The following is a 24,329-nucleotide window of genomic DNA, read 5'->3' as shown; positions in this document are numbered from 1 at the left end:
AAGTCTCCAATTACATGTCTTCTTGTATCACCAAAAAAATCAGCCGGAGAGAATCACATGCCAGTAGCTCGACAAAGTGAAAAAACAAACATTGAAGGTGACTAAGGCTTGGCCTATAATAATTTGTTTCCATGGTTTACCCCCATCAAATGAATATATAAACAAGCCGGTAAACAGCTATGACAATTGCACTCCACTATCCTCGTAGGCTCACACTCAAAGCTACATTCCACCTCCCAGACATACGTGTAAATAAAGTTAACATTTTGTTTATCAAATGTTTTTTTTATGAAAAATCAAGCCATGTAAAGGGAGATTTTACATTTTGTTGAGATAATTTATTCTGATTAGGAAAATGATCAAAAATGAAATATTTTGATGCAGGTAAAACTTTCCAGTGAAAAGAAAAATAGCGTGCTACATAATAGATTGTTGAAGAGGTACCCCTTAATGCATGATCTATTAGGTTGAAGAGATACATAATAAAAAAAACTTCAAACTAATGGTAGGAAAAGAAAACATCACCTTTTTTTTGAACAGGAAACGGCCCGAAGGGCCTAGATATTGCATTTATATTCCAATGAAACAGTACAGCCGCTCACGTGTGGCGGTCAGTCCACGTCCTTCAGGCCAGTCTTCATAGCGAGCCGTCCGCACGGCACATGCCTCCCGCTTGCATACACAACAGATCAACCTCCAGCCCCCACCCGCACTCCCTGTTCAATACAAAATTGGTGCAAACATATCTAACAACAACAACTTAGCAGGAGCATGTATAGAGATATATCAAATTCATGACAACACTTTATGCACCTTTCTTATACAATGAAAGATGGATTTGAATTTTCATTTGTGTGGTAGCTCATGATGAATACATACTCTCTCTCTCTCTCTCTCTCTCCCACCTCTCCCTCTCTCTCTCTTTGTGTGGCACAGACGAGAAAGTAAAGGGGATTAGAGAGAGAAACTCACGGGGCGTGTCGGCTTGTGTGCGTGCCTGCTGCTCTACTCCTCCTGCCGAGTCCGGATCAAGGCCGTGCTCCTTGGCTTCGGCTCGAGCTCCTCCTGTCGAGGCCGGGTCAATTGAACTGGGGCCTCGCCCATGCTCCCCACTCGCTCGCTGCCTGCTTTTTCTCTGCACTATTCATAGATGACGTGGATGACTTGGTTATGCATAGCACCCCCTTCGACCTTTATATGTTCAAGTATTCATAGATGACGTGGATGGCTTCGTTCTGCCTAGCACCCCCTTCAACATTTATATGTTCAATTGAACTGGGGCATGCGTCCAATAATTTGTTTCCAGCTGGTGTACAATAACTATGGTGCAAATTTTCTACAAAGAAAGGGTTTGTCTTCCCTAAACCTAACATGATGCTTGCTCCACTATGCCATCTCTCCATGGATGATAAAATAAATGAAGTGCTTGTGAGTATAATAAATCACCTGTTCATAAGGAATAAAATAGAACAATCAACACAACCAATATGATAGTCTAAGAAGAAAAGGAATATATATATATATATGTGAGTTGCATTCCTCTATGTAACACTACAAACTCAGAATGCAGCAAACAATCTGATGATCATAACAGCATATGTCAGCAATTTAAGGCTTTCACCCTGTTTGAATAAATCAGACAACACATAACCATAAAAAAATATTATATCCAGCAACTGAGCCCTGCCCGCACACATATAGGATAAATCACGACAATCGCAGATTCATTTTTCTCAATCCAGCAACTAAGCAAGTAACAACAGATTCCAAAGGACCAACAAATATTTATGAGCAAAACACAAACTGATGTAGCAACACAGCCAACACCAATATTAGATTGCATATCAGAATGAATAATAGCCGCAGTGGAAACACAAAAGTTCAGTTACATAAGTTTGCGGACATGTCAAGAGCACACTTCAGTTCATGGTGCAAGAACAAGAATGGGAGGGAGGGGTCAAACCATTAAATGTCCAGGAAGATCATCGTCCTTCATTCCCATGTTAGTCTGCATTACGCAAGATGATTGTTACTAAATTGCAGAGCATATGAGCACATAAAAATAAAACTGTGTCTACTTGATCGAGATAAGTAGTGGATATATGAGGACAACAGTGTAGACATCACACGAGTATTTCAATTATATGCTCTTCTTGATAGCTATCTTTATTCTGTTTAGTAAAGTTAAATTGTACATCAAGAAATAAGAAAACTATCTTGATGCCGTCGCAGGACCTCTCAATTCCGACAACTATACACCCACATGTTTGCTTAATAACAAAACAAACTACACATACCATTTACAGGAATATCTTAACAAACTTGTTCCAGGAATAACTATACAGTTACCACATTTTCATACATAACCACTATCAAGAGTTCAACAATGGGTATGTCTGCTGTTCATCGCTTCATACCACATATATAATGTATCTCTTCCTGTCTACTTTCCTTGCGTATCCCATTATAACTAAGCATCTATGTATGAGTAGTAGAGACTTGGGCGTCTAAATATTCTTTCAATACTTGGCTCCCTCTCGCCCTTTGCGCCATTGGCACAACTCATTTCATTGATGGGCTTAAACAGGAACTCAAGGCAGCAGTTGAATCATAACTTATTGATACTTATTGGTAAAGCCATGTTTCTCTCTTTCTTCCTGCCTTGAGAGATTCATATTGATGCTATCAGACAATGTTTGTGATATTACCTGCAGTAGCCATGCCGGTGACACGAAGGTGCAGCGTGTCACTGCCAGCAGCACTGCTTCCCAACTTCTCGACATCAATGAGGTCCCCCAGCGAGACCAGGCACCTGGTGGCGTCCTCCTTGGAGTTGTTGCTCAGGTTGGGCCGCCGATCTGGAAGCTCCAGCCTTCACCATCGTCGTTCTACAAGTTCCAGCCGCCCCTGCTGATCCAGCCGCCCCCACTGTTCTGCATCAGCAACCCAAGTTTGATTAGGAGAAAACAAAATGAACCTGAAGTACATCTCCTCGAAATCCACAGGCTCCAAGAGTCACTGATAATTATGTTCCCCAACACCAGAACACAAGAAGGAACTAACTGGAAGTAGACCAAGAAAAACTGAACTAAGCATAGCCATGCTGCCACAAAAATTAAACCCACTTCTGGAGGCCTAGCACCAATGAGCATCATCGTCATATTTTTTTGTTTGGTTGTGGGGCAGAATTATCATTGACATGTGATGTACCTGCCAAAGGAATTGGAAACAACTCATCAATATGCAAACTACCGCTTGTCCGAGCGCTAGAGAAGTGATCTACATTTCAAGATACAATGCAAAAGTGTAGACTGTTAGGACTTCTCATACATTTTTTGTTAAAAAAAATAGTATGTTGGGACATAGCAAGTTGAAATCACAGGACATACAAAAAGCCAGTTAGGATCAAAGGTATACTACTTTTTATGAGGTTCATAGAAAATCATCTATCTAGAATCCCGCTCCAAAGAATTATGTAGAGCCAAAGGAGGTCCAAGCGAAGAACCTCATATGTGCTAATTAATTTTGACAAACCTATATCCATACTAATAACCTTTCCGGACAGCACCAAAAAAGAATTAGGAAATTGCCCCATTGAATGATGGAAAACAATAAGGGAAGATAATATGTTGTTTGTATGCACCTGATCTCTCCACCAAAACTAAATGTCTCCATCCTCGTCAGCTTCAAGCATACCTGCCACTCTATCTCACCAAACCTGCCTCCTATTAGAAATATTTCAGTATCTTTGCCATCATTCTGGAATTTTCATTACAGCGGCTTCGTTGTCCCATTCATGCAGTTGCATACATCCATGAAGGAGGGAAATATCACAAATGTAGAAAGAAAATGTGCATTAGCATCATAATTCAAAACTGAAGCGCAGATAGTAGGAACATCACAAGACCAAACAAAAAGGCTGGGTGGATATGGTGGTGTTTTTATCCACATAAACCTGCACAAGAAGTGAAAGCAGAGGATGAATGCCGTGAGAACACAAACATACAAGCACGATCACCATACTTCGAGATAAGATTACATTGTACCATGTTTATTTTTGGTCAATTAACATTGAGATCTGAAACTAACTTCAAGATAGAGGAGGGAAATATCACAACTGTAGAAAGACAATGTGCATTAGCATCATAATTCAAAACTGAAGCGCAGATAGTAGGAACATCACAAGACCAAACAAAAAGGCTGGGTGGATATGGTGGTGTTTTTATCCACATAAACCTGCACAAGAAGTGAAAGCAGAGGATGAATGTCGTGAGAACACAAACATACAAGCACGATCACCACACTTCGAGATAATATTAAATTGTACCGTGTTTATTTTTGGCCAATTAATAGTGAGATCTGAAACTAACTTCAAGATAGCAGCTGAAACCGGAAAACAAAATGAAACCTCCAGATGCAAAATGGAAAAAAAGTCTCTATGGTGTTTGATGTTGACCTAATTCACTCAAATGCTTATAGGAGCAGGTACGCTTGCGAATCCAGGATACATTTATTTATTAGAGAAAAATCTAATTCATTTATGAAACTTCTTCATGCTACACAGATATATACATGATGGAAAACCTATCCTTTCCAAACACTATTAATTGACTTATCATAATGGTCGTGCAACTCAAATCATAATAACACATGATTCTGGAATTACATTGAGATAGATAGCTTCTATGGCGAACAATCCTGAATTCACCTCTATGCTTGTCATGGATGGGACACTCACCTCCATAACCAGCCGGTCTTTATGATGTGCATGAGACAGAGGTTGTTCACGTGTCTCCCTATTCCAAGATCGCAAGAAGAGCACGGAGTAATAATCAAGATCAGCCTAATCAGGACGTAATATAAAGCCAGATTGGCCCCAACATTCGCCCAAAAGTTTCATCCAATTTACCCTAAATCCTTACCAACATTCCACACGAACTCTGAGGTCACAAATTCCAACATCCTGAACACAAAAATTGGCACAAGAATGCACAAAGAAGAGCAGAGGATCACATAGTAACCAAGAAACGCAAGGTTGAGGCTATACCGTGTTCTTGCGGAAGCTGAATATCTTGCTCACGTACTTCTTCTTGGCCTTCGGCAATCCAACCTACCCGACAGAAACCAAAAAACGCTAAGTCGAACCCGGATGACTCGAAAGAAAACACAGCAGGTCGCCATCTCAAGCACAAGAGACGCGCCATCACCTGCTCCGCGGCGCAATGGACATATTTAGCTAGCACAATGAATCTAATTGATAATGAGTCGTTAGCAGCGATCGTTGCTGATAAAACTAAGCAACCACGTCCATATGGCCCATGCTTATATTACCAATATCCAATTGCAGTTCTGCAACTCTCATTTCCCCAGTTTAATGTTCAATTACACCATTCTATGAACCTTTGGATAACCATTGGTTCTACAGAGTTGGCATGCTGTGATTTGAACTTTGCTGAAGAAATATATGGGCAGCGAGCAGGTCTGTTAAGCGTTACCCAACCTGAGGTCGGAGGCGCCACAGATGACATGGAAGTTGGTGACAATGTGGCCGAGCTTGTCCCAGACGAAGCCGGAGTCGGATCCCTGCGGTACCTCGAGCACGTCCAGCGTGAAGGCGTCCTGCCTGTACAAAGAGCCAAAACAGAAACCCCAACCTTCTTCGCGTCAGGCGCCGGCCAAGGCGAGAGCAATGGAGGCGCCCAGGGAAGGGGGCGGGTGAGAGAGAGAGGGAGGGGATCAACCCGGCCGTACCTGACGACGAGGTTGGTGATGTAGACGACGGAGGGGGGTGTTGTCCTTGAAGAGGCGCACGGTGGCGAGCTCGTCGGCCTACAGCTTCCGCGGCGTGGCGACGACGAACGCGGACGCGCGCCCGGCGTCCCCGAGGATCAGCGCGGCGGAGGCGAGCGCGACGACCAGGGTCCCCGCGGCGGCCGCCAACGCCCGCCGCGAGGCCTCGGTGACGGAGCCCGCTGCCAGGTCGCGCAGGGCCAGGTCTTGGGCGGCCTCCGCGGGCTCGGCGAGGCGGGGGGCGCGAGGGGGCCGGCCGGCGGCCTGGCAGCCGCGGCGCGCGCGAGGCGGCAGAGGGAATGGCGCGGGCGCGGCGGGCGGGCAAGCGGGAAGGGCGCGGCGAGGAAGGAGGCGGTGGCGGCCATTTGGGAGCGGGGGGAGAGCAGAGCAGCGGCAGCCGCGGGGTGTAGCGTGGGGAGGTAGGTCGTGAAGGGGTGGAGAACGCGCGGTTTTTTTCTCTCTGCCCTCGGTCGTGGGACGTGGGGATTCTTATCGTCGCGCGGAAGGTCGAACGAAGGGTGAGGTCGAACCATCGCTGGTTGAACCATCACGACGGCACATCCTGTTTTGATAGTAGAGATAAAGCACGGATCCCTTCTCTCGTACGGCATTTCATTTGCCCCTGAAGTTGACCAAAATTATCCACCAATGCCATCCGTGAAAGACAAAAACGATTCGATTTTTGAACTTCGATTCGTCTCTTCTTTCTAATTCTAAAGAAGGCGGTTCCCCTATCTGATTCAAAGCGCGAGGCTAGCCAGTCGGGTTCGATCCCACGTTCACCCAATTTTATCCCACCTTTTCTCATTCGCATTCGGTGATGTACATTGTCTCGAGCCTGATTGGGGCGGCTTACAACCCTTTTTTTCTTCTTTTTTGCGCTTCTTCTACATTTTTTTTCTCTTTTGGCTTTATTTCGATAAACTTTGCACAAATAATAGTCATGTATTAAAGAAATGTCAACTTTGTAGACAAAAAAATGCCCATATATACAAAAAAAGTACAGTGCATATGCATAATAAATAATATATATTTGTTTTATAAGAAAACATATACAATAATATATAATGTGTATGGAACAAAGTAGACATAAAAAATAGAACTTTTCAAAAATGTTAATCGTGTATTTGGATAATGTAAAACATGTATATAAAAAATGTTCATGATGCATACAAAATATGTAAAATGTGTATTAAGAAATTAGACATCAAAACTAAATAATGTTTCTGATTTCACACCCAAAAAAATGTATCTAATGTATAAAAAATGTGCAATGTTGTTTATACAAGCTTTACGTAAACAAATGGCTTAGCTTTGATTTTTCATATATATAAACTGTTTTGCTAAATTTTTTTTTTTAAAATATCGATGTTGATATGCAACCATGAACATTTGGTATGCGTGTATTTACAAATTTATTATTTTCGATGGAGCTGTCTAATATGTTTGCAATCAAATTAAGACTTCACTTAGATTACAAATGCAAACACATATATCAGCAAGATAAAAATAATGCTTTTATGTATATGCTATCATTAATTAACAAAACATACTTTGCCATTTTCGTCATAATGCAAATATTTGTGTGGCATCCTTAGGACTAACCACAATCAAACACGTTTTCATTTTATGGGCATTGAGGCCACTGTCGGCAACACAAATGTGATGCCATGTGAAACTGAAAAACGTGGGCCTATTAGGTCTTGAGTCGTGGTTGTTGGGTTAAGAGTATGTGTTATTTTTTCCCTTACATCGCACGGGCTCTTTTGCTAGTACTACATATGGATGTATATAAACATACTTTAGAGGGTAGATTTACTCATTTTTGTTCCGTATGTAGGGAGTATGTTACATGAGCGCGAACCAAACACGTGTCTCGATGAATCCTGTAATCCACTGTTTACCGCTTGCTAATTACGTAGCGTCGAGCACGAGACCATAGGAGAGGGTGCCTCACGTGGTCATCAAGATTCATACTAGGGCTTGTAATTAGCAACACATAGTCAAAGTTTGTGCTACCAAGACATAGTCGAAGTAGTACAGTGAAGTGATGATTGCATTCTAAGTTTTCTACTCCTTTAGTGTTTTGTTTCTGTAATTTGGTTTTTCGTCCGTTTTTCCCAAAATTGACAGAAAAATTCTCTTGTGCCCTTCATAGGCATAGACAGAAAACTGTGAAGTGACTTAACCATATGCGGGGTTATTGCAAGATAGTTTCCGAAACTAAGTCAACGTGTAATGCTGCAATGATCCATACGCATATATACTGATTTGCACGCGAAAGAACGTTTGTATACGTGAGAAAACTTGTCCACAAAATTTCGTCCACAAAAATTCGTCGCGTACAAAAATTTATGCGAGAAAATTAATTATTGCCGGAGCCTTGCCACCCTGTCGAGCATCCCGTCGACGGTGAGGTCGAAGGCGTCCTTGACAGTCTCCAGCTTCCCCTTGGGATCGGCGTAGACCACCGTCGGGATGAGCCTCACCACCTCGTCCCGCATCCGCGCCACCGTCGCTGCTGGGATAGCCCGGAGCACGGCCTCGATTCTCGCCGTGCCCGCCCGGACGCCGGCCTCCGGGATGAACACCGAGTACTTGGCGTGGTCCTCGGGGAGGTGCCACCTGTACTGCAGGTGCGCCGACGCCGGATGGAAGAACACCGGGATGCACCCAGCCACCATCGCGTCAAACACCCACCGCCGCGTGTACGACGGGGGTGAGCCGCCCGGCGGTGGATGCAGGCAGAAGCTCGCGCTCTGGAGCAGCCGCATTGTCTTGACAGGGGAGTGGCACTCACCCTGGTTGGTGTTGGTCTCGGTGTCGCAGTCCGGCTGCAGGTGCCCGCACGCGTCCGACGCCTTGCACTGGGCCATGACATGGTCGTGGATGGTCGCCGTTGCCGCGCTGTCCGTCCCCCGCGGCTTGTCGGAGACGAAAGCCATGAGCCACTTCCGCTGCAGGCCACGCACCCTGTCCTGCCACCGGAACACGTCGGCGTCGGTCCTGGGGTGGAAGTAGGTCGGGTACGGCACGGCGAATTCGCTCGCGTTCGGCGACAGCGATGACTCCACGACGAGCACCGACAGGTTCCGGCCGACCGGCCTGGCGAGGAGGTTCGTGCCCCAGTTCGGGCCGCCGGAGTTGCCGCCATCCCTCGCCAGGTCCCGCGCCGTCCTCCCGGCGACGAGGAAATTGTCGTGGCCGTCCTGGGGCCGTTGCCGGTCGCACAGGAGCCGCCACTTGACCCACTCCGCCAGGTCGACCGAGGCGGCGTCCCGCGTCACGTTGTCGCTGCCGGCGTAGCGGGCGAAGTCGAGGGCGGCGTAGAAGGGCACGAAGATGGCGGTGGCCACGGTGGTGTGATTGGTGAGGCACTCGTACTGCATCATCCGGTTGTGGAAGATGATGTCGAGAGCGAACTGGCGCGTGCCGTACCACCCTTCCTCACCGGTGAGGACGCCGTCGGCCGGGTCCGCGAGCGGCCGGCCGAGGCCGGCGTTGTCGATGGACTCGCACATGCCCGCGGGCCAGCGTCCGGCTCCGTTGGCATCGCCGCGGCAGGCGTCGCGCGTCATGTCGGTGTTGAAGCGCGGTGGCAACTTGTAGACGTGGATGTACCGTCCCCGGCACGGGTCGTCGAGCTGTGAGAAACGGTAGTAAAGGAAGAAGGTTACCGCGAGGACGGCGGCGAAGCAAAGCCGCCGGAATGAGCCGGCCACCGCCTTTTCCTTGGCGCCGACGACGGCCCGGCGCGACCGGGCAGTGCTGCCCCCTTTGGGTGCGCTGGGTTTGGCTAGCTGACGCATCCCGAAGCGTGAAAATGGCGAGACGCTGCTTAACACCAATGTTGTAATTTGTGAGAACTGGTTGGTGGTAGTAAGATGGGATGCTATTGCTATAGCCTATAGAAACAACGATCTGTCAGTCTGTGACTCGCAGACCACTTGTGTAGTAGTCGTTTGACTGAAGAAGGCATCCACCATGCGTGGATTCATTGCTTGTTTGGTACTGCACACAGGACAGAGATTAGCGTTGACATCAGGGTGATAAATGCGTAGTCAGTATTTCCGCATTAATTGCGACTGGAGTAACCTGATTTGCTCGTGCCATTGGAGTTTTTTTTTTTTTTTTTGCGGGACGTGCCATTGGAGATTGATCCTCGTTTGACTCGAGATCTCCGTTCTTTAGCAGCACGGATGGAAATTAGCCGATGTGCTACTGGTGGGGGTGGGGGGGGGGGGGTGCTGGAATTTTCATTCTGAAAGCCCGTATGATAGATGTTTAAAACACACACCTCAAGGGGATGAAGAGGGATGCAAGCACTCTCATGTGCCTACAATGTCACACACTCTAACCGTTAGCACCGCGACCATCGTTGGCGAGAAGATCTGACTAACGACCATCGGCGAAGATTATATCCCTAGCGCTTCATCACTACTTCATCAAAACTGGTAAGCCATTCCGTGCTTAATTTATTCTTCGATTTAGAATTTTTTATGCTTAGATTTAGGCTTTGATATGGCTTCGATTTAGGGTTTGATTTGATGATATATCGGTTCGATTTGAGGACAGATCAACCGATCTAGTGGTGGATCAATACAATTTGTGGTACATCAATATGATCTTCTTTGCTAAGTTGTCAATGTATTAGGGTGGTTGTTGGTATGAGGATTGTCTCAACACATTATAGTTATGATCCTTGTACCAACTCTTCCCTTCTACATGATAGCATGCGTGTGAAGATCATCAACACTGTAGTTCTGGTCTATGCATAATATGCCTATGTTCTCGTTACGGGACTTTGTCAGCAAGTTGGTCCTCGACAATGCTATTGATGGCGTTTCTCCAAGGGCAAGGATGCAGCAGAAGGCAATGCCTCCAACAAGCATTGGGGGAGGCCGGTGAATGTTGGGCATTTCCACGAGGAAGCATGTCAAATCCTGTTCTACAAGGGCCCTTAGCATCTTGATTGGATCTACTTCACATCCCCGATACCTTCAGGGAGCACCTTGGTACCATCCCAAGGGAGATCTCTCTGAAGACGAACAATGGTTGGTACTGGGTGATGAGGCTCTGAGATGTCAACGGGAGGGTGCCATGGATCAAGGTTGGCCTGGCTTTGCCATAGAACACAAGCTGCAGATTGGGTACTTCCTCACCTTCTAGGTTCCGACCTGACATATCGTGTTTGCCTGTTCATGGGAAGATGTGGTGATCATGTACGGCCGACATGACCCAACACCTCCCAAGGTCTAAGAGTGAGGGCTTTGTCATTCCATCATTGTTAGTGTGAAGATTCCGAACTTGTATTATGTGTGGATGATTGTGTGTTATACTTTCCACTATTTGTTAAGTGTGGATAAATTTATGCTATTGTGCTTATGTGTGTGTGTGTGGGGGGGGGGGTGTTATTCCTATGTTTGTGTGTTGATAACTTCACACTAGAAGAAGAGGTTACCACACCGCACTTGACAACATGTAGCCAAACACCAGCACATTGCATCTTTGGAGCACATACTTGTAACCAAACGGTGAGCTTGTGTTTCTACTCATGCATCTTGTGGCTTCGTAGGCAGCCAGCGAAATGCAAAACATGGTTAAGAAATGTATTTGTTCGGACAAACTCTAACGGGCCATAAGTGCAAGGGGGGCAAATCCATGCAGGGAAACAATCGGGCCCTTGAGGTGTCTTATGGTTGTGCTTTGATCCAGTTTGGATAGGTTTCGGCATGCATTCAAGGAAGGTGAAGGGTGATGAATGAACCAACATTAAAACCAGTCAAAGCTAGTTCTACACTAGATGTTGAGAAAGGCATCTCAAATGCAGTTATTATGCACCGCCACCTGAGCAAAAGATGTTGTGGTACTATAATTAAAGGTTTGAGAGAATAATTTAATATCATGTGTATAATAATATAGTATCGTAATGCATCAAATGATAAACAATAGTAAGAAATAGATCCTAGTCGTAACTTTGTATTTGGTTTCTACAAAATAATGGTATTGTCATCAAATGTATGGTACTATTCATTGAAGTCATAATACCATAAACTAATATGATATGTATGACATTAGTCTATGACACTACCAACTCTGAGAGCCGGTGTTGAATTGTAGAACTCAATCTAGGTGGATAACCCCAAACATTCGCAGGGGCACACACGTGCGAAACCATGCTCGACCGCTCGATTGCCTCGTGATTCACGAAGTAGTCGAAACCCTGCATGAGGACACGATAAGTTTTAAGTTTCATTGTAACTTACAAGTTTTTATTTAAAACTTGTGATTTTCTCGCTCGCTCTAGTGAAGCTTCATGGATAAACTTTAAAGACATTTTTAAACTTTAAAGACATTTTTTGTCGTTTGTGGGCATAAAATTCATGATTTTATCGGTCGCTCGTACTATTTTTCAAGAGTTGAAATTTGATATTTATTTTTAAAATTCATCAAACAAATTCAAAATGGATCTTATTTAAAAGCCATCATCACGAGAAACATGATTATGAAAACATAACTTAATTTGGAATGTTTCTTCAAAAGATATAAATTTTTGAAAGTGAAGAGAGAAAAATATATAAAAGCAGGCATAGAGGACTCGGTACCCCTGCACTTGCGTGCCCCAAATCTGCTTCCCATATTCACTATTTTTGAATATAAATCTGCTTCCCATAAATCTGCTTCCCATATAAATCTGCTTCATTATTTTTGAATGCAACTTGGCCACGCTGGTTACCGGAGGAAACACGTACTGTTGAAAATTAAAAATGGAGGGCTTTCATTAACAACCACAACCACGCAGGAATAGCATTAGTACTTACTACACTTTTACCGAGCTCCAATAAATAGGAGTAGCTCATGCTGGCAAGGAAGAATATCATACCAAAATCTAGAGAATATCATTCAGAAACCAATATTTGAAATAAACTTTATGAAAACTATAAAATAAAGTTTTGAAAAATAATATGGGATAATTTTCAAAAAAACTTCGTATGATAATATCATAAGAAAACCAACATTCGTTGAAAACCGATTAAAACCAGGCGAAAAAGATGTTTTACAGCTTCAAAAAAATCTTGAAAAAATATGGGATGTTAATAAGGTGATGTTTTATTGCCATGCAAAATTTAAAGTCCAAAATACATTATCGGATGTGAGCTATGAAAATAATAAAATCAGCATTGAATAATATGAAACAGTAACTTCACTATTTAGGGCGTCTCGTAATGTGTTTCAACTTGAAACCTTTTGTGGCAATAAAACATCACTTAATTTCTTGAAATCCTCGAAGCTTAGTTTTGTGGCTAGAAAAAAAAGAAAAACCAGATACACATAAACTACATGATTAGCAGGCGTATACACTCCAACGTTAATGCGAAAGCCATCAGTTGCTGGAGAAAAAGTAAAAAACATGACAACATAAGGATAATACTAGACTTATGGTGAAGTAACCGGAGTAGACTGTTCGTAAAGCTAAGGTGTACGGACACGGGAAAGAGGGGGCGGGGGGGGGGGGGGTAGATTAGTTTGGAATGTCTCATAAGGGTGACATTGTTTCCCTTAAACACCCATCATAGTCTTGTTTAGGGGAGAGAGGGTCCCGCCCCCGATTTATTTGGGGGGCGCGTTGGGGGGGGGGGGGGGGTAGATTAGTTTGGAATGTCTCATAAGGGTGACATTGTGTCCCTTAAACATCCATCATAGTCTTGTTTAGGGGAGAGAGGGTCCCGCCCCCGATTTATTTGGGGGGCGGGGAAGGGTGGGGGCGTGTATAGATTAGTTTGAAAGGTTTCATAAGGATAACATTGGTTTCTCCTATGCGATTGCTGAGGAATTTTACCAAAATAGCTTCATTAGCTCCTCAAGTATTATAAATACTAGTAGGCAAAATTTATATCAAATAATTAATATTAGTAGATTGTGTTTTATGTATATGTTTTAAAATCCAAAATGAAATGAAAAAAAAGAAAACATTTTGTTTATACAGTAGTGATATTCTTTGTTTCACCTTTTATCTTTGGATTCTAATCTAGTGACCTACGACGGAATCCTAGACGCGAGGATGAACATTCATTTTTAAAAAAAATCTTACAATTTAAATTTGTTTCCTACATTTATCTATGAAAAAATCCGGGGGGTCAGAATTCTTTCCAATTTGAAACTCCCAAATGATCCAAGGGTGAGGAAAGCGAGGGATTCGAACCCTCACTTCGGCTCAGGACCTCGCTATCAAATTGTTATTGAAAAAAGCTATGCAGGAGGACGTCACTTAATTCACCTATCATTGGTATACAATTCGAATGAGGACTTGAGAAGTTAGTGTCCGCATTATATATTGGAAGATATATCAATTGCTTTAAGATATGGGAAATCACTTCCATATTGTGTAGACACTTTAATGTACAACATAGATGTTCCGTAGAAACATACTCCCTCCGTTTCAAAAAATTGTCTTAGATTTGTCTTGATATGTATGTATTTAGTTACGTTTTAGTATTTAAATACACACATTTCTAGACAAACTTATGATAAGAATTTTGAAACGGAGGGAGTATTAGATATTGTGACTCAAATACATAAAGATTATTCGATTCACACCCCTTTTACCATTTCATAACTGCTCGTGGTACGTCAACATTTCATTATAACGAGTTAATCTACGTGGAAGATTGTTTCTTCTGCATAGAAAGTGCTGCATTAAGATATTAGCTAATGCTTTAAGAGCATGGTTAACAATATAGCCAACTCCTGGCTATAAGATATTGTCATATCATCTATAGCCAACACATACATTCAGTCGTACCACAAGATTAGCTATAAGATCGGCTATAAGATTAGTATTTTTTCTCAAGTTCTTTCTATCTCTTTCTTCACATTTATTGCATCTGCCTAGGAATACAGATATATCTAGCACTACTGCAGAAAAGCCTAGCTATCGCGTGGAAAAAATAACCTTGATGGCATGGACACCTAATGCCACCAATATGACATCAGAGTTAAAAAATAGTGGTGGCGTTGGGTCCCATACTAGCAGTATATTACATGTTGATGGTGTCCATGCGGCCAACGCCATCCATACACCTATACTACCTTTGTCGTGCGTTGTTGTCCAATGCCAACAATTTGTTCTTTTTTAATAATTAAAAAAACACTACTTCATGCTTAAACTTCACAAAAAGTATTGATCAATTAAACATACTCATAAACTTAATAAGAGTTTAAAACTTAGTATTGATAAACTAAACATACTCATAAACTTCAGAGTTTATTACTTCACAAAAGGTACTGAAATAATTAAACTACTCTTCATCTAGGATTATCCTCAGCTAGCAAATCTTTTTGTGATTGCTCACTCCATCTTTTTGAAGTGAGCAACATTTGTGTGTAGGTTAATCCTCTATGTGATGAGTTGTTTTTTCTCCAGTTTCAGCTTATCCCTCTCCTCCGTCAACTTATCCCTCAGCTCCCTCAGTTCGTTTGACTTATTGAGGACCGTAGCACCCTCGGTAAGGAGACTATTCTTTCATTCTTCACTGCGATATTGTGTTCTTCCAGTTTTTTGACGCTCCACTATATGTCTCCTCTAAGAATCACTTATTAAGCTTGTCCACGCCGTACACCGATTCATTGTTGCTTGATGAATTGTCTATATGTCCAGTTTCACATGCACAATGAAGAATTACTAAGAATTGCTAAGAACTTGTAATGAAAGCTCACCATCTCAGAATGAGGAATTTTAAAATAGCATGCATTCACATGCACAATCTTGAAAGTTCATATGTGTAGTATGAATCATTGCATAGTGGATCCTAACATGCATGATTTAAACTCTTTGGTTCCTTGCTTCTAGATTTACTAAGAATTAAACATTGGGTTGATTCCTTGCTTTCAGGTTTGTTAGCAAGAAATGCATATCCTAAATACTTGTTGTTGGGGAGAACTAGTATAGTTCTTGTAGAAACGCATATCCTAAGAATTAATAGTTAGGTTGATCCCTTGCTTTCAGATTTGTTCCGATTGCTTCTGTTTATAAAACCACTACTCCCTTTGTACCCAAATACTTGTAGTTCGGGAGAACTAAACTAGACCAGTTCTCCCCAGTTACAATTATTTAGTTCTTCCCAACTACAAGTATTTAGATACAAAGAAAGTAGAACATAATTAAGCATCGTGTTTGACTAACCAAAATTTTCCTAGATCAAATAATGCACTGCACTGCACCAAAGATCAGAAATTTTTCCTATCAAAATGCACTGCACCATAGTTAAACAACTAGAACAAGAACGAACAAGTGCACTGCAAGCCCATTTTTCCTAGATCAAATAATTCTGAAAATTTTCCTACCAAACCCTTAAATCCAGGAGATTAGAACCTTTCAAAATCCACTAGCAAGTTCTCTATTTTTCTTACCAAAGAGGTAGATCTCACCTGCTGGCCCGGAGGTGGCGGATGTCGCATTGGTGCTATGCGGCTGGGTCGGGAGGTGGCGACGACCCCGCTGGTCCGACAGCGACACGCAACGGGGTTGGGAGGTGGTGGTGGCGGCGGCGGCAGGCGTGAGAGAGGGGCCGAGAGGGGGGAGAGGCGATAATGAAATGTGACCTAATTTTCGTTGACTGGGTCGGAGGGCTGTTAAAATAGACTAATGTTGCCGTTGGATAATGGGCCATGACGGTATAATCTGTACCAAAAAAGGGAAAACTATATGCAATTATGTGTGTCGTGAGATATAACCGTAACGCCAACACTAAGGTGGGATCACTGTCGTATAAATTTGTGCAACGCCAACACTATCTGAAAAATATATTGTTGGCATTGCTTAAAAACAACGTGTCACCAAAATAAATTATGGCTAGCCGTTTCTTCACTAATATAGGATCTTGAATAAGAGCCCACTTCTTTTAGTTTTTCATGTCGATTCCGTCCACATAAAGAAAATTGCCATGTAAGCAAATTTATAGACTATTATTGTACTTGCTATAGAAAGCAGTACATGTACTGGATGGGATGGCGCACACACACATGACCAATCACTAACATAGATGAGTAGGCGCCTCCCACAACAATACCCTTGCTCATCATGCCTTTCAAGAGTGAAATGTTCCTGCCTATTCATATCTCTGCCATATTTATACGCTTTTTATACCAAAGTGGGATGAACTGAATCATAACCTGAGTTTATACAAGGATTAGGATTGGTTTTTTAGGGGAGAGAGGGGCCCACCCCCTGAAATTCGGCTGTTAGTACGCGTTGGATTTTCGCACACATAAGCCACACGATTAGCCGAGGCGTACGAACACGGGAAACGCCAAACAGTGCAAGATATAAGTTTGTTACACAACGATCGATCACACGCACAACAAACGACACACAGACACATCTTGCAACCTCGACTGGCCAGGGAAAGTAGGTACGGAGATGTCTAGAGGTCTCTACAGGTAAACGCAAATGTCAAACGATCGATCAAACGCACAGCGATTAACACACACCTTGTAAGCTTGACTGGCCGGCCGGTGCGCATGCTTAGAGGTCGACGACCCTGAAGTGGCCTCGGTTCTTGACGACGACGTCGAACATGTGGATCGAGCGGAACCGCGCAAAGTCTCGCGGGAGCGTGATAAGGTCGACGCTGCCGTCGCGGCGGTGGAGCTGCACGACGGCGCGGTCCTCGTAGTAGCGCTCCCATCCCAGCGACCCAAGCCGCCGCTCCAGCGCCCGCAGGGACCGCATCGTCTCGTTCGCCGGCACGTACACCAGCGCCTTCCTGCTCGACGCCTCCCGCTCCAGCTCCATCACCCCGTCCTTCCGGAACACCCACACGCCGCCCGCCGCCATCGATCGATGTGGTACCGTTCTTCCCGGCTAGCTCTAGCGTCGCATGCAGCTCCTGCAGATAAGTGCGTGCGTGCGTGCGTAAGGCACATCTATCTGTCTAAATATAAAATCGTCGTCTCGTCACCATTGCCGTTGCACGTACCAATAATGCAAGGCAGTAAGTAACGTGGGCCAACGTATGCACAGGAGGTCGAAGGGCTTCACGTGGTCGCTAGCTAGCTAGCTGCAACTTTACCACCCCCTCTCGTTATAGGTGACGTTCTATGAATATTTGATATCTTATTTTGCAATCTTTTGGGTTCATATAAATTCGTTATGATTTTTTAAAGTTTCGATCAAACATCTTTGATCAGCTGAAAAGGCGTATTCTCGTGACCTAAAATGCTTTTTAGGGGTAAATTTAAGCACATCAAAAAGTTAAGAATAAGTTTCAGTAATGAGTTCGAGTCACGAGCACAAAAAATCATAAATAGGGCATTTTTGCTTCGATGAATTAATATTGTTATATGGTTGTATAAGGCAAAAGCCGAAGCAAAAAAGCACCTATTTAGGAGTTTTTTTTATCAGCTGCAAAAGCAAAAGAAAAAGCTTAAAAAAACACGGCCTAAGACTATTGAGCAGTAAATTAGACTAGTGTTATGTCTGTGTTACTATTTTTATTGTGTAAAGTAACATAAAAGTGCTAGTATAATAGATCATTGCATCTACTAGATCGTTGACGCGTTTTGTTTTTAATGTGTTTTGTTACGATAACATAATATCTTAACCCTAAACTTTTCTCTCCTCATTAACTACGGACCTAATAAACAAAGTTGTCTTGGAATGCACTACGTTGCTAGCTAAGTTACTTCTACTGTGACCAGTGGCCGAGCCAGGATTGAAGCAAGACCCGGGCCTAAATTATTTCTTTCGCCACAAAAAAAAACTTAATTCCCAAAGGCTTTTTATCTACCACAAAAGATATTCCATACCAAATATGGCTCAGTTGCACGAAAAATTTAGAATTCAACCTCAATGCTTAACGATTTGACAAAGTACATAAAAATATGTCTAAAACTACAAAGAATAGTGTGTGATAAAAGAAGTACCAAATCAATGGTTTGCTTCATTAATGCCTCGCATGACCTCATCAACGGTGGAAGAAGAGCCAACACCTTCAAGACATCAAAACAAAGTTTCTTAAGAGAGGCATAAGCATCAATGAAACAATTATCATTGATACAAGTCTAAAAACTTACCACTTCGACGAGGTAAAAGCCCTTTACGAGACCTATATGATTGAAATCGATATACAATATCATCATCATCAGTACTTGCAAATACATCTCGCTCAGTATAGCAAACCATCCTATAATTAATCCAATCATCACCCATCCTATTCCTCAACTCTGTCTTGATAATGCTCATGGCTGAGAAAGCTCTTTCCTCTGATGCGGTTGCAACGGGCAAAATCAATGCCAACTCAATGAGGCGATATACCAAAGGAAAAACAATGTGTCTACCAGTCTGAACCATCTTCACAACAAGATTACCAAGGTCATTACAACTCAAAAAAGTTGGATTAACTCTCATATCAGCAATGAATGTTTCAAGTTGATTTCTAAGGACAACAGAAATCTCATATGTGGAGAAGTCATCAGCATACATCTTAGCAAGTTCAACAAGTTTGTCTTCATTAAAATTAGCAAATGAGTTCCTTGGAAAGACAAGCAATGCATCTTAACAATTGAGTTGATCTTTCAGCACAACGATTATTTAACTCAGTAATAACTTGGTCATGCACAACATTGAACAATTCATATCTAAAGCAGTGATAATAAGTTACCATTTGACCACCATGCCCCCTTGAACGACCTTGAGCAGGTATTGTATCATCCATGTTAGGAAATAGAATGTTATGTTTAACACAAAATTCATTTGTCTCTTCCAAGAGCTGATCCCAACCATTTTCTCTTATATCTTGAAGTTTCCGCAATGTGACCCCAATCAAACTCACTTCAAGAACAATGTTTTGATCTTTCCTTTGCAAACACTGTGACAACTCATTAGTCTTGCCCAATAATTTGATCATAAGATGCAACATGAAAACAAATTCAAAGCTTAGCATCTGAGAAATCAAGCCACCCGTTGTGCTTCTTCGTGTTAAATTTTCTGCATCATCATGAATGTTCTCTAACACTTGCAAAACAGATTTCCACATAGTTACAAATCGGCACAAAGTTTTATGATGTGTGCCCCACCGTGTATCCCCGGATTGTACAAGGTTGGTTCCTTGGTTTTTCCCTCTTCCTGAAAAAATTTCTCCACACTCTAATTGGCTTACAATATTGTCATGTTGTTGTTGAGCTAGTTCATCACGTCTCTTACAAGAAGCGTTGACAGTGTTGACAATCAAAGTTATGTGGTTAAAGAAATCCATTACAGAGGAACAACACTTGGCAACATCAACAACCACTAACTACAACTGATGGGCAAAGCAATGGATATAAAATGCATAAGGGTTTTTGTCTTGTATCAACTTTTGCAACCCATGAAATTGCCCTCTCATGTTAGAAGCTCCATCGTACCCTTGCCCTCTCAATTTAGACATAGATAAACCATGTTCAAGAAACATACCATCCAAAGCTGCCTTCAGAGAAGCTGCTCTTGTGTCACCAACATGCTTAATCTCAATAAACCTCTCAATTGTGTACCCTTGACCGTTGACATACCTGTATGAGACAAAGAGGCACAAGTAACCAACAATTAGGTGTTACTGTTAGTAAGGAACAAAACAACAATAAACATAACGAATACGAAGTTACTAACCTTAAAATCATAGCCATTTGCTTTTTTATAGATGCATCTCTGGACTCATTGACAAGTAAAGAAAAATTTCTATCTCCAATATCAACAATAATGGATTTGGTGGTCGCTTCTGCACAAGCTTGGCACAATTGAAATTGTATCTCATGCGAAGTCATCAGATGGTTCCCGCCCGCACTATCAAGCAAAGTCCTAGCAATTTGATCCTTCTTCCTGTACCAACTCATCAACTCCAAAAAGTCCCCCCTATTATTTGAGCTTGAACTCTCATCATGACCACGAAAAGCATGACCTTGTAATAGAAGAAATCTGATTACACCCAAAATAATGATAAGACGAGCTTTATAATCTTCTTCACTCTTTTTGATACCACGATCAATCACATGTGCCACACATTGCCTTTGATTTTTGAAAGCCTCGTATTGTTGTCTAGCTTTATTGTGAGCACTGTCATGTTTACCACCATGTGTATCAAGAACACTAGCTAGGTCCATCCTTCCAGTTTCTAAATCCTACCCTTGTGAATGCCTCAATATCATAGTTTTCCGCTCTTGGTTGCTTAAAAAGAAAGCAATAGAAACAAAAGGTTGCTTCTTTAGCAACACTCTATTCCAACCAATCGCCATGGTTTTTGAATCAATTAGCATGAAAGCTTCTTCTTTTTGAAGAATTTCCTTGAGATGTTTTTTATATTTATGATCATTTGGTTGGCATGGACCCATATATTTATATAAATCCTTCTAGCGACATCTCTAATGTTTGGATCTAAACTTTCAATTGGTTTTCTAAGACCAGGATCAGGTTCAATATCACCTTCATGGAATTGAGCACGGGTATCAGCAGGAATACCATGATAGTTACTATCTGGAGTTGACATTGTAGGTGGGTTGCTTGAAGTTGAAGGCGGCGGTCCCATTTCCATTGTTGTTTAAGTTTTTGGTGTTAATTTAGTCTCCACGACCGTTTGATGCCCTTCATCTGAAATTATAGGTGTAGACACCACTCTTGCCGACACGGTGAAAAAAATCTCCTCATCTTGTGTTTCTACAATATAAAACGAAATTAACAATCATATTAATTTGCTCTAGATATATGACTGAATAAATGCACACACATTATTGCAATTAAATTTTAATTCGGAGCAGTTTATATAGTTTTGTAGACTCATATACAGTAATATAGATTCAGACTGACATTGTAGATTATAGAATTGTAGATTGTAGATTCAGACTCACATTGTAGATTGTTTATATAGTTCAACCAGTCAACAAGTCAATGATACGATTAGGGGAATCTGGCAAAGCAGCACAAAAATACCAAGGCAGTCAACTAGTCAACAAGCCAGCCGCGTGGAGCAGTTAGTGGACTAGTGGTTGTTGCTGGAGCGATTGGGCGAACGACGGAACGAGCAGGGGGCGGTCCGGCGGTGGCCGTCTGGCCGAGCCGAAGGCGGTGGCGGAGACGGCGGCCGGCGCGAGCGCGAGCACTGGAGTCTCGATATTAGTTAGGTTAGCGGCGGCCGTGCAAGCGATTGCTTATCCTTTGCTGATGGGAATCGTTTCCACCCGGCGCGCCGGCCGAACCGACGCGCCGGCCGAACCCTCGCGCGCTGCCTCATGCAATATTTTTTTCACCCCGCACGCTTTGTTGGTTAATGGATTCAACATTTTTCGTCTAAATTTATTACAACCAGCGTCATTTTTGCTGGTTAATGGATTCAACATTTTTCGTCTAAATTTATTACAACCAGCGTCATTTTTGCTGTAAGCATTTTTTACTATATTTTGTCCCAGTATAAAAGTTGCATATACGTTTGGTTGCAACTCCAGTTCGTCGAATTTTTCATTACAATCGATGTTTTTTACTTTTGTTACAACCGTGTTAATTTTTGCTACAATCGGCATCATGTTTTGCTGTAACCGTTCACTAAAAAAGTTGCATACACGTCACATAAATATTTGTTACAACCGGCGTTTGACTTTTGCTACCACGTACCATCAGCTTCGTTTTTTACTACAATCACGTAGATATTTTTTTGCTACAAATTTTGTTTTTGTTGCAACTGTTGAAAAAATTGCTGCATCGAATCAAAATTTTGCCGCATAGAAGAAAAAATGTTGCATGCGGATCCAACAGTGCGGACACGCGGGGGTTGGTGGATCGTGCGGCCCGCGCGCGGCCGGCCGAAAGTTTGGGCCGGCGCACCGGCGCAGATCACTCCCCATTGCTGATGCATGCCCATACGTCCGTAGATCGGGCTGGTCAGCTACGCTGATTCCATGTACGTGCGTAGTGCGCCGGTTGGATCTCTACATGCGTTATATGTGCTAAACAACCCATTACACTCTGGGCCTCTTTATTTTGTTGGGCTGAACCCTGGGCCTTCAGAGAAACATGAAACATGCACATATAATAGTTTGATACAAATTCCACGGCTTGAGCCTGAGCCCTACACTAGTAGAAAAGAGGGCTTTGGTCCACTTGATGAAATCCCATTAGTCACGATTCACACACGAACCGGGACCCATGTGGGCATAGGTACCGGTTCGTGAGGCCAGGGCGTCTGCCGGGCCTCGTGGGCCATTGGTCCGGTTCGTCTGGCCCCTTTGGTCCCGGTTTCATACACGAACCGGGACGAATGTGCCTCGCTCCTGGCCCACAACAATTGGTCCCGGTTTGTCTGGCCCCTTTGGTCCCGGTTTCATACACGAACCGGGACGAATGTGCCTCGCTCCTGGCCCATAACAATTGGTCCCGGTTTTTGGCTGAAACCGGGACCAAATGTTGTCCTTAACCCCCGGTTCCGTCCACAAACAGGGACCAATGCTTGGCCTATATATACCACCCGACCGCGCCGTGGGAGAGCTTTGTGGTGCTCTAGCTCACCTCCTATATACATGAGGTGTTCGATGAAATGCCCAAGCCACACTTAAGCTTTCTCCTTTCGAAGCACCTTGTCCAAGCTCCATTTTCATCAAGATTTGTGTAGCTTTGGCGGTCCGTCCGTGTCCCGTCCCCGTCCTCACCGCCATCGATCGCCCGCGCCCATCCAGTCCCGGCCCATAATCCGGGCAAACGGGGCACCCGCCCTGGGCCCTCGGGAGGCAGGGCCCCGATTCAGGTAGTAGTTCGTAGTAGCATAACCTAGTGTAAGTACGGAAAAAAAGTCCAAGGAATAGCCCATCACGCAGAACGCACAAAGAAATCAATGGACCAACGACTCCTCTGCTCGCCGAAATCACACACTCCCGAAAACGGCGCCGCCACTGACTCTCGTGCCTCTCGCCCTCTCCGCTTCCAAAGTCGCGACGAGCCACTAATGGAAACCTACGTCGTTTAGTCATTCCCCAACTAGCTCTCCTTCCTCGCTCCCCATCAACTCGACTTTGGAGCGCTTCCCATCCAACTGGACTTTGGAGAGACCAAGATGGTATATGTTCTTCTTTCTGCCCAGTAGTATTGTTCCTCAATTGAACGATTGATTGACAAATAGCTCTACATTTCGGCACCTACAATTTCAGATTGCACATCCATCAAATGTTCACATGTGCATGTGTCTTCTTTTGTTTTTCATTGGATCCAAATGTGAGAGAATGCTCAGGAAGGAGATTAGAAGAAGGGAGAAATTTGATTCACTTCACGCGTGTCTTATTGTTGGTGCTGACTGTTCCGGTGTATGGATAAGCCACTTACATCCACATGAATCGGTTTTCAGGTGCTTTTGATCCGTGTATTAACATATCTTCAAGAAAGTATTTGTCAAGTAGTAGAATCCCAAAAGGGATCAATTGCTAAATTTTTCAAAACTAGTAATTCTTCTAGGGAATCTTCGAGTTTTTATCATCATAGTTAGTATAAACATGAAACACTCAGTTTGGTTTACTATGCCTTATGCAGG

The 24,329-nt window shown here is 43.2% G+C and overlaps 2 protein-coding genes across 2 annotated transcripts; both read right to left on the bottom strand.

Annotated features, from left to right (window-relative positions):
* Positions 1 to 8,084: 8,084 nt before the first annotated feature.
* LOC123447205 (xyloglucan galactosyltransferase KATAMARI1 homolog) lies at positions 8,085 to 9,776 on the bottom strand. Its single transcript, XM_045123787.1, has one exon. The coding sequence runs from the start codon at positions 9,597 to 9,599 to the stop codon at positions 8,160 to 8,162; it is 1,440 nt and encodes a 479-aa protein (XP_044979722.1). The 5' UTR covers positions 9,600 to 9,776; the 3' UTR covers positions 8,085 to 8,159.
* Positions 9,777 to 17,082: 7,306 nt separating this feature from the next.
* LOC123447203 (flowering-promoting factor 1-like protein 5) lies at positions 17,083 to 17,662 on the bottom strand. The gene has a single exon (XM_045123784.1). It carries the CDS (start codon positions 17,624 to 17,626, stop codon positions 17,315 to 17,317), a length of 312 nt encoding a protein of 103 aa, XP_044979719.1. The 5' UTR covers positions 17,627 to 17,662; the 3' UTR covers positions 17,083 to 17,314.
* Between the last annotated feature and the right edge of the window lie 6,667 nt (positions 17,663 to 24,329).

This window comes from Hordeum vulgare, chromosome 4H, assembly GCF_904849725.1.
Source record: "Hordeum vulgare subsp. vulgare chromosome 4H, MorexV3_pseudomolecules_assembly, whole genome shotgun sequence".
NCBI classification, from domain to species: Eukaryota; Viridiplantae; Streptophyta; class Magnoliopsida; order Poales; family Poaceae; genus Hordeum; species Hordeum vulgare.
This window is presented reverse-complemented; position numbering and strand designations above follow the sequence as displayed.

Coding starts and splice junctions, on each gene's coding strand:
- LOC123447203 (XM_045123784.1), bottom strand. CDS start 17,626: ATGGCGGCGGGCGGCGTGTGGGTGTTCCGGAAGGACGGGGTGATGGAG.
- LOC123447205 (XM_045123787.1), bottom strand. CDS start 9,599: ATGCGTCAGCTAGCCAAACCCAGCGCACCCAAAGGGGGCAGCACTGCC.